At 51.4% G+C, this 9,323-nt stretch overlaps 1 protein-coding gene across 4 annotated transcripts; it reads right to left on the bottom strand.

Moving 5' to 3' along the window:
* Positions 1-2,294: 2,294 nt before the first annotated feature.
* SWI5 (SWI5 homologous recombination repair protein) lies at positions 2,295-9,315 on the bottom strand. 4 transcript variants are annotated; one of them, XM_033427104.2, is made up of 6 exons: positions 8,996-9,315; positions 8,620-8,668; positions 6,765-6,886; positions 5,859-5,953; positions 5,001-5,072; positions 4,044-4,354 (listed from the first exon to the last, which is right to left on the bottom strand). In XM_033427104.2, the coding sequence occupies exons 1-6, from the start codon at positions 9,298-9,300 to the stop codon at positions 4,290-4,292; spliced, it is 708 nt and encodes a 235-aa protein (XP_033282995.2). In that variant the 5' UTR covers positions 9,301-9,315; the 3' UTR covers positions 4,044-4,289. The 4 variants fall into 4 exon arrangements, with proteins under 4 accessions (XP_033282996.2, XP_033282995.2, XP_033282997.2 ...); XM_033427105.2 differs by lacking the exons at positions 4,044-4,354; positions 5,001-5,072 and adding an exon at positions 2,295-2,807; XM_033427106.2 differs by lacking the exon at positions 5,001-5,072.
* Positions 9,316-9,323: the final 8 nt, after the last annotated feature.

Here is a 9,323-nt window from a genome sequence, read left to right as displayed (position 1 = left end):
ATCACAGAGCCTCCAGGCGTCAAGGTTGCGGGCCCCTCAGGCACCACTCTTCCATAACAGACGCCCCCGATCTGGCCTTCCTCCCCTCTGCAAATTGTCCTCTGTTTCTGAGCAAAGCTAAAGTGGGGTGTTATTTGGTGACACTGCCTCGATGAGGTCAGGCTGCCCGGAAACGACCCCTTTCTGCCCTCAGGGATGAGAATACAGGCTGTTTTTCATTAGTGTTTTGAACTCTAGTATGTACCAAATGATGAATGTTTTGGAGTAAGGTTTACACTGAATGTGATCAAACAATGTTCCTGCACTCACAGTGTCAGTTGCCCTTGGTAGCCCGTTTCCTAGCACCATCAGGGCACGCCCTGACCAATGGCACGTGTCACTATGCACATCTCACCACCAGTTGGCTCCTTACTGCCCAGGGTGGCGGTTGGGGTCACTTCAGACTCTGGGAGAGGTGCTGCCATAGAGAACCCCCTCTTCTATGTGGGGCATTCTGAGGATCTTGTCTGTGGCCAGTGGCTTGGCAGGACCAGACCTTCCCAGGCAGAGCCCTGCCAGGGGCAGCTTCCCCGGCAGCTGGACGCATCTCTGAGCAGACACTGCCCCCTTGAGGCCTCTGCTTGCCATCACACCTGGGAGCGCTGACTTCACACAGAGGGAAGTGGACCCAGATGATGCTTTCCAAGCATCCTCCAGGGGTGCCTTAAAATTGGCCCCAAATGCAAAAGTCTTTGGAGCACTGGCAGTGTATTCATTCTCAATTTGAGAACCTGGAATCTACCTTAGTGCCTTTTGTTGCCTTCCAGAAGAATGCAACTCTGGGCGATCATCAGAAAACAAGTGCATAGCCACAGGAGGTCTGTAATTTGTAAAGAGGCAGGGGGATCTCCCTGACGGTCCAGTGGTTACGGTCCAGTGGTTAGGGCTCTGTGCTCTCACTGCCGAGGCCCCGGGTTCGATCCCTGGTTGGGAAACTAGGATCCCACAAGCCGCATGGCAAGGCGGAAAAAACGAAAAACCGTAGAGGCAGGGATTTTAGGGAACTAGTGAGAAGTGTCCTTGCTTTCTAGTAACATTTGGAATTACGGCTGGAATTAGGGTTGAGGATAAGGTTAGAGTTAAGCAAAATGACTAGTATAGAGTTAAAGAGGAAAAGATATCTTGCTATAAGTTTTTTTTAATATAAATTTACTTATTTATATTTATCTTTGGCTGCGTTGGGTCTTTGTTGCTGTGCACAGGCTTCTCTAGCTGCGGCGAGCGGGGGCTACTCTTTGTTGCGGTGCGCAGGCTTCTCATTGTGGTGGCTTCTCTTGTTGTGGAGCATGAGCTCTAGGTGAGCAGGCTCAGTAGTTGTGGCACATGGGCTCAGTAGTTGTGGCTCATGGGCTTTAGAGCACAGGCTCAGTAGTTGCGGCATGTGGGCTCTGCGGTGCGCAGGCTTCAGTAGTTGTGGCTCGTGGGCTCTAGAGTGCAGGCTCAGTAGTTGTGGCGCACAGGCTTAGTTGCTCCATGGTATGTGGGATCTTCCCGGATCATGGAAGATGATCATGGATCGAACCTGTGTCCCCTGCATTGGCAGGCGGATTCTTAACCACTGCACCACCAGGGAAGCCCTCTTGCTATAAGATTTGAAATTAGCTACCAAAACGAGGTGGGAGAAATAAATAAAATAAAAGGAAGGATGAATTAATTACAGGAAGGTCAACATTAACTAGCTAGATTGAGAACTAAGAGAGTAAGAAGTGGTGGAGGTGTGGAGACGTGGTCCTACAACTGTGGTACTGACGACAGTATAATAACATTGCATGCTGTATAGAGAAGTGGGAAAAAAAGGGGAAAACCACCAATAATCCTACCATCTTAACTAAGCTTTATTATGGTTCATTCCCTTTGTTTTTGCTTCCTACATGTCTGCTTTTAAAGCCTTTATTGGATTTTTTTCAAATCATAAGAGTTAAATTATAGGGACTTCCCTGGTGACACAGTGGTTAAGAATCCGCCTGCCAATGCAGGGGACACGGGTTCGAACCCTGGTCCGGGAAGATCCCACAGGCCACAGAGCAACTAAGCCCGTGCACCACAACTACTGAGCCTGAGCTCTAGAGCCTGTGAGCCACAACTACTGAGCCCGCGTGCCACAACTACTGAAGCCCGCGCGCCTAGAGCCCGTGCTCTGCAACAAGAGAAGCCACCGCAATGAGAAGCCCTCGCACTGCAACAAAGAGTAGCCCCCACTCACTGCAACTAGAGAAAGCCTGCGCGCAGCTACGAAGACCCAACGCAGCCATAAATAAATATAAATAAATTTATTTAAAAAAGTATTTAAATTATGAAACTTGTAAGTTGTGGAAAGTAAAAACCACACCCATCTCAAAAAAAAAAAAAAAAAACAAAGACTGGCCCAAAATGCAGAGTTGGGTTACAATTGTGTTTGGGAGAGGCTTCGTTCCTAATCACTCTGCAACCAGAGTCCCTTGGAGTCCTGGGTCCACTAAATTCTCGGCCTCTGGGCCTTTGTAAATAGTTTCCCCCCTGGAATACTACTCTCCCACGTTCTTGTCTGGCTGACTCCTTTTACTGTGCAGGCTTCGATGTCTCTTCTCCCAGCGTTTCCCCAATGTCCCGAATTGGCTGGTGCCGCTTAAATGTGCTCCTGTAACCCCATGACAACCTTTATCACGTTGCACTGTCATTGCTTCTTACTTACTGCTGGCAGAGAAGCGCTGTGTGGCAGAGACCCAGACACCGTGACTCCCAGCTCCTCCTTCTGCGGACAGAGGCAGGATAATCCAACTGTCTGCGATCTGCAACAGAACCAGAGCATGGGCCTGGGTCACGCCGTCCCCTGAGCAGGACGGGTTGCTGTCCAGCATTAAAGGGGAGCTGGACTGACGTTCCCAGGTGCTGGGTCCCAGGCAGTTGCTCATCAAATCCCTGAAGCACTCTCTGGAGGTAGGTACTTGTGGCTGAGACAGCAGCTGGTCCCCATCAAATACCTGGGTGCTCACCCAGAGCAGTTCAGGCCACATGACTAGTTCTGGACCACTGTCTGTGAGCAGAAGTGACGTCTGCCCATTTGGGGGTGAGTCGGTTCAGAGCTGACGTGTCTTCTCCATCTCTTTCCCCCAATTGTGGGTTCCAGTGGTGAAGCTCCAAAACGTAGGAGGGCCACCAGATCCTCATTGGACTTTGTGAAACAAAGGCACATTTACTGCATTTAGCCAAGGAGGTTTGGGGGTCGTTGAGGCAATTCATGCTAATTGCCCTGATGCATACGGCACTACTATCATTTCTACTCATCGAGGCCAAGACAGCTGCCCACGGTCACACAGCTTGTAAGCGGGCAGAGCTGGAACTCAAGCCCAGGCCTGACTTGCATGGCTGGTGTTTAGAAACTAAACGTACTTCACCTCATGAAAGCCTGTCCCCAAGCACTGCTCTAACTTCTGAAATCTCATGAGAATGTCCAGCGGGAGCAGTCAGAATACTTGGCGGGTCCGAGTGGACTCCTGCTATTCTGGATTGCACTCCGCAGTTGCAACACTCAAGCTGTACTTCTGCCAGTGATGGTCGTTCAGGATGAGCAACACGCGGTGAGGAAATGACAACAGCTCACCCATGCTTGGCAGAGAATTACAACTGGGGAGTGGAACCCTGATTCTATAGATCAGGGAAGAATTCCTCCCAATGTCACTATTTCACTCTCAGCTCTTACCCACTTGTTTCCCAGCCCAGAAAGGCAGTGTTGCACACCAGAAGCTTCAGAGTTAAGACCTGGGCTCAAATCCCTGCTCTGCCACTTACTGGCTGTGTGACCTCAGGCAAGTTACTGTGCCTCTCTGAGCCTCAATTTCCTCATCTGTAAAACGGGGATAGTAATACTAATTCCTCATAGGATGGATTGAAGCATTAAGAGATAATGGATATAAGGCACTTAGTACAGTGCTTGGCACATGGAAGTTTGTTATAATCCAAGGCAGGCTCTCTTTTTCCAGGGTAGGATCAGGGGGCTATCAGAGGAGAGGGAATCAGCATACAGATTCGCACCAAAATCGCTCATATGTTTATTTACAAACAGGATACATATACACATACACAGGTATCACTGGAACATTTCAGGAACCTCAGGGCTGGGAACACCCCTTCCTGACTCGGCTTGGGCTCTCTAGAAAAGGGCTTCTGACACTTTCTCACTGGAAAGCCTGTAGGTGCTCTGGTTGGGCTTTCACTGCTTCTCATGTCCACATCGGCCTCTCCCAGTGGGCCGTGGACAAGGGGCTGTGAGCTCAGTCATTCATGTCCAGGTCAAATTCTGGATACAACTCTTTGGTGGTGACACCTCGGATCACAGCTGAAAGGAAGGAAGGAAGGAAGGAAGAATGTCCAGTGGGAGAAGTAGGAGGGAAAATGGCCAAAACCCTGGCCTACCCAGGACCCTCTCCAGCACTTTCTTCCTGCTCCCCTAGTTGGCCCAGATAACCCTCCTGCTACCCCTTCCAGGCTCCTCCACGGTGGGCCCTGTCTGGTCCCTCCAAACTAGACTCACTTAACCCTCACCCACGTGAAGCAGCAGCAAGAGTCATGTGCTGAAAGTGTAAGTGTACACTCACATTGCATCAGTGGCCAGCTGCAAACCCTGGCCCATGTGCATGCCCTTGCCACTTGGTGATGCCCTTCCTCATGCCTCCTCACAGACTCTTCTCTCCTCCCAAGGGAAGGGGTCTCCTCAGAGGCCTGCCCTGACCACCCTGTCTCATCCCCACCTGCCACCCTGTTCATACCTCAATATTTTCCATCTGTCTTTTGTCTCCTTCACTGCACTTAACACATTTTATAATTCATTTATTTGTGTTCCTTTACTTCTTGACCATTCCCCTCCCCCACCCCAACACCAAAACGTAAGTCACATGAGAATGGAGACACTCAAGTGTCTGGTTCACCAAAATGTCCCCATACCCTGTTGAGTAGCACAGAGTAGGTGCTCAGGAAATACTCACTGAATGAATGAAAGAGGACACTCCGCCTGCTCCAGGTCCTATGACCTGGAAGGACAGGTCTCAAACTGGGTTCTGTCGAAACAAGAGCTTATTCCCCTTGGCCTCTAGGCGACAGTCCCCTCACATTCCTTTCTTCTTGGGCCCTGATCGTCCTCCACCCACTTCTGTTTTCTCCCTCCCCTCCTTTGAGACCCATTCCCCACTGACACACGGAGAAGCCCTTCCTGCCGTGGAATCCCGGATGCTGATGGGCAATTCTGCGACAAGAGCTACAACTCAGGCAGCCAGCGGGCAGACAGCCCAGCTCTGGGCACTGTCCCAAATGGTCCCTGCTGGTTGAACATCAGAGTGCCCACCGATCCAAGCCAGGTGATGGAACCAAGGCCACCTACACATTTCCTCACCTCCAAGGTGGGCTGTCCCAGCCAGCTCAGACACACAGGTGCCTGTGTCTCGGCTCAGCCCTCTAGATAGTGAGACTGTGTTCAAGGAGGAACAAAATACCCCTTTAAGCCACAGAGTTCCCCTTGCACTTTCTGCCTCTGTAGCATGTCGGCCACCTGAGGCGAGGCTGGGGTCTCCATTGGTCTGAGTAGGCCCCGGAGGACTGGGAACCCTAGTCCTCAGGCAGGCGGGTGAGCCCAGACTCAAACCTGCCTATAGCTCCAAAGCAGGCTCTATACCCGAGGGAAAAACCGCAGGCACTCAGGTAAGAGCTGTACAGCTGCTTCGCGAGGTGGCCAGGAAGGGGAAGGGCATTCAGGGAGCGTGGCAGCTGAGAATGGTAGGGGGGTTGGGTAAGTTTAGAAGGCCCAGGAGCAAAATCCCACCACCCCTGGGGCATGGGGACTCCCTCACCTAGTTTGCCTAGCAGCATCTGGCCTACATCCTTGATGTCATTATACTCATGGAGCTGGGAGATGTGGTCCTCCAGTTCATCGACACTGTAGCCTCTGGGGTGAGAAATGGAGAGAGAGAGAGAGGGAGAGAGAGAGAGAAAATATCGTTGAGAAAGCTGCTCCAAGGTTCAGAGAGTAATGAGGCATCTATTTAACAAATGTTCACTAAGGGCCTACTGGGTGCTTGGCATTGGGAACTAAGATAGTGATGCCAAGATAGACCCTGCCCTCATGAAGCTTAAGGTAGGGCAGGAGATCTGCCTACTCCCTCACTCCTGGCACATTCTCCCTGTACTCTTAGGGAGGCAGCCTCAGCCACGCTGGTACTATGTAACCCTGGTCACAGCCAAGGGATTCACAGATGGGCACATGAGTGGCTAATCAGATCCCCTCAAGGGTGACATGCACATTCAAAGGCTGCTCAGTCTGTGCCATGTGACTGGAGCAAAGGGCATGGGAAAACCCAGGAGTTGTGGAAGAGCCAGCTTCCCCTGGGCACTGAAAACCCCACCTGCGGAGGGAGGACAGAGCCCATGTGCGGACAGAAGCAGAGGTAGAGACCGTGGGCCCCAGAAAAGACTGGGAGAGCCATGGCTTTCCAGTTCCCAGGTCCCCTTATTCTCCTGGGAATTCCTGGCACAGTCCTGTTTTCATGCTAAGCTAGGTTGCAGTTACTGGGCACTAGTTAAATGTTATCTAGAGATTCCCTGGCAGTCCAGTGGTTAGGACTCGGTGCTTTCACTGCCATGGCCCAGGTTCAATCCCTGGTCAGGGAACTGAGACCCTGCAAGCTGCATGGCGTGGCATGGCCAAAAAAAAAAATAAAAGTTATCTTAAGCACACTGAGGAAGCCAAAGAGACTTACTCAGATATTAATTGGGAGATTTCCTTGTCCAGCATGTCCTTCTTCTCCTTCAGCTTCTGAACGTCAAGGTGCAGAGAATCCTCGCTGGCCCCATCAGCCTGGCCAGACTTGGGAGATGGCCGCTGCGTGGCACAAAGAGTCATAAGCCAGACTGACCAATTATCTACAATTCAGAACCTACACATTATCCCCCAATATCCACTCCCTGCTTCTGGTTGGTAATAGACACCCTCCACCCCAGAATAAGACTACATTTCCCAGCTTCCCTTGGAATTAGATGTGGCCCTATAACTAAGTTCTGGCAAGTGGAACTTAACTAGAAATAGCATATGCGATGTCTGGGAACTGTCCTTCCAGGGAAAGGGCATGCCTTTCTCTAGCCTTCCTCTTTCTTACCAGCTGGAGGGATGCTGGAGTTGGTGTCTTGGATGATAGAGGTTATGGGTCCCTGATGACTGTTGGTCCCTGAAGCCACCATTATTTGGGGTTTTCTTTCACTCCCAGCCAAACCCAACTTTAACTAAAGGGCCCATCCTGGTTCCCAATCTGACCCCAGAGAATCTTGGATTCTCCTGTCAAGTCTATGATGTCACTGGCTTTATAATCGCATTGGGTAGCAAAACCCATCCCTGGGGCTACAGTTCATCTTTGTCCTTTCTGCGTCTACAAGCTGTGAAGGGCGGTGCCTGGTACACTGCTAATTTTCAGGAAATGTTTGTTGGAGCAACTGTAATACAAGAGACCGAGGAAGATGTGGTTCCCATTCTTAGGACAGGGGATTTTAACCAGTCAGTCAACACATCGTGAGTAAACACTAGCTACCATGGCAAAGGCTCCAGGGGTTCAGCAATGGATAAGACATCAAGCCCGGCCCCCTGCCTTCACGGAACGTATAGCCTAGTCCCAGACATAGAACCCCCAACAGTCACGCTCTTCCTCCAGAAATTTCCGTTTAAAGCTCTGCTCACAGGTCACACGTCATCAGAAAGTCCTTTCCTGACCACCCCGTTTACATGGCCACACCTCAATCACTATCCTTTTGTCCTGATGTTTTCTAACATCTATCACCACCTGACATATTGTATATTTCATTAATATTATTTTCACTGACGGCCTTATACCACTGGAGTGTGAACACCATGATGGCAGGGACTCTGTTTTATTCACCGCTGATTGCCCTGCGTCTACAACAGTACCTGGCACATAGTAAGCACTGTTTCGAATGAATTGGTCAAATTGAATGAGTGAATGACAAATAACCAATCAACTAACTACCAGTCTGAAAAGCGCTTTGAAGTTGACGTACAGTGTTCTAGGGGAGCGGCTAACAAAGCTATTGGCCTGAGCCCGAAGTGGGCCTAAGACTTCTCCGAGGAAGCTCAACTTTAAAGGATGAGTAGGCATCAGTTTGGCAAAAAGCTGGAAGAAAAAGTATTCCAGACAGTGTATAGAAATGCCCTAAGGCAGGAGAGAGTACACGTATTCGAGGAAAACGGAGTGGTTTCCATGTGGGTAGAATGGGTGAGGGAGGGATAGTGGTGTGAAAAGAACAAAACCAACCAGCCACTTGTGGTGCTGTCAGGAAGGATGAGAGACAGAGCCCATCTGGAGAGCCTGGGGGGACCACTGACAAAGTACAGGACGCTGTTTCTTCTTTGAAGCTTGGTGGGCACGAGGAAAAGATGGGGAAGGACTGAGGAATGACCTAGAGTTTCTCAGCAGAATGAGGTCAGCTGGGGGAAGACCTGGAAGAGGACTGGGGGTGGGTCAGCTGCTGCTGGGGACGGAGAGGAGGGCTGGGAGCAGCAGTGGGGTGCAGGGTGGAGGGCAAGGAAGGGGGCACAAGCATACTCACAGGGGATCGGAAAGCCCCGCGGCAACTTTTGGAAAGTCCTGCTTGAGTCCTGTAGAGGAATCCGAGGGAAAAAGGCTGATTGGACCTAGAGGCCGCTTTGGGAGGAAAGGGGTACTGTGAGGGTGTGAGAGGAGGAACTGCTGTGAAGTACAGAGACCGGGACTGGATCCGGTTGGGAAGAGGGTAGATAAGGCTCCCGGGATCGGGGTAGGGATCCTGGAGGAAGGAGAGATTCTGATGTGGAGCAGGGGAAGGGGGGGGGTGGTCTCTGGAGGCGATCTCTGGGGAGAGAAAAGTCTGGGGCAGAGCTTCGGGGAGTCAGGAAAACTGACTGGGAAGAGATGTGCTTTCCCCCTGCTGTCCGCTCCTCGCCCACCTCCTCAGACCTGGGGTCCGGGGCCCCTGACTCGGGGAGCTCTGCAGCGCCGGAGGGTCCAGGGCGGGTGCGGAGAAGCGGCCCCTCAGGTCCGCCCGGTATTCGCAGTTCTCTGACGCACACCGAAACTCCACAGAGCTATAGCTACGTAAGCACGCTGCGAGATCCGGCCCCGCCCTTCCCCGCCGTTCGTCGACCAGGTTGACGAGGAGAGCGGCTGCGCACGCAGTCTTTATTAGGCCTTCCCCCGTCCCTCCTGGTAAACTGTGGTTTAGCCACGCCTCTTTCCCTTTCAACTTTCTCATCGACTAATAGGATTAGGGATTTG

This window comes from Orcinus orca, chromosome 6, assembly GCF_937001465.1.
Source record: "Orcinus orca chromosome 6, mOrcOrc1.1, whole genome shotgun sequence".
Taxonomy (NCBI): Eukaryota; Metazoa; Chordata; class Mammalia; order Artiodactyla; family Delphinidae; genus Orcinus; species Orcinus orca.
Note: the sequence above shows the minus strand (reverse complement) of the source record. Positions and strands in the feature narration are given on the sequence as shown.

Bases quoted from the DNA above. Each gene is read 5' to 3' on its own strand.
- SWI5 (XM_033427103.2), bottom strand. From the start codon at position 9,300: ATGAGAAAGTTGAAAGGGAAAGAGGCGTGGCTAAACCACAGTTTACCA. The intron at 8,669-8,995 runs GTGGGCGAGGAG...ATTCCTCTACAG, and splicing joins CGGACCCCAGGTCTGAGGAG to GACTCAAGCAGGACTTTCCA. The intron at 6,887-8,619 runs GTGAGTATGCTT...TGTGCCACGCAG, and splicing joins GCGGGGCTTTCCGATCCCCT to CGGCCATCTCCCAAGTCTGG.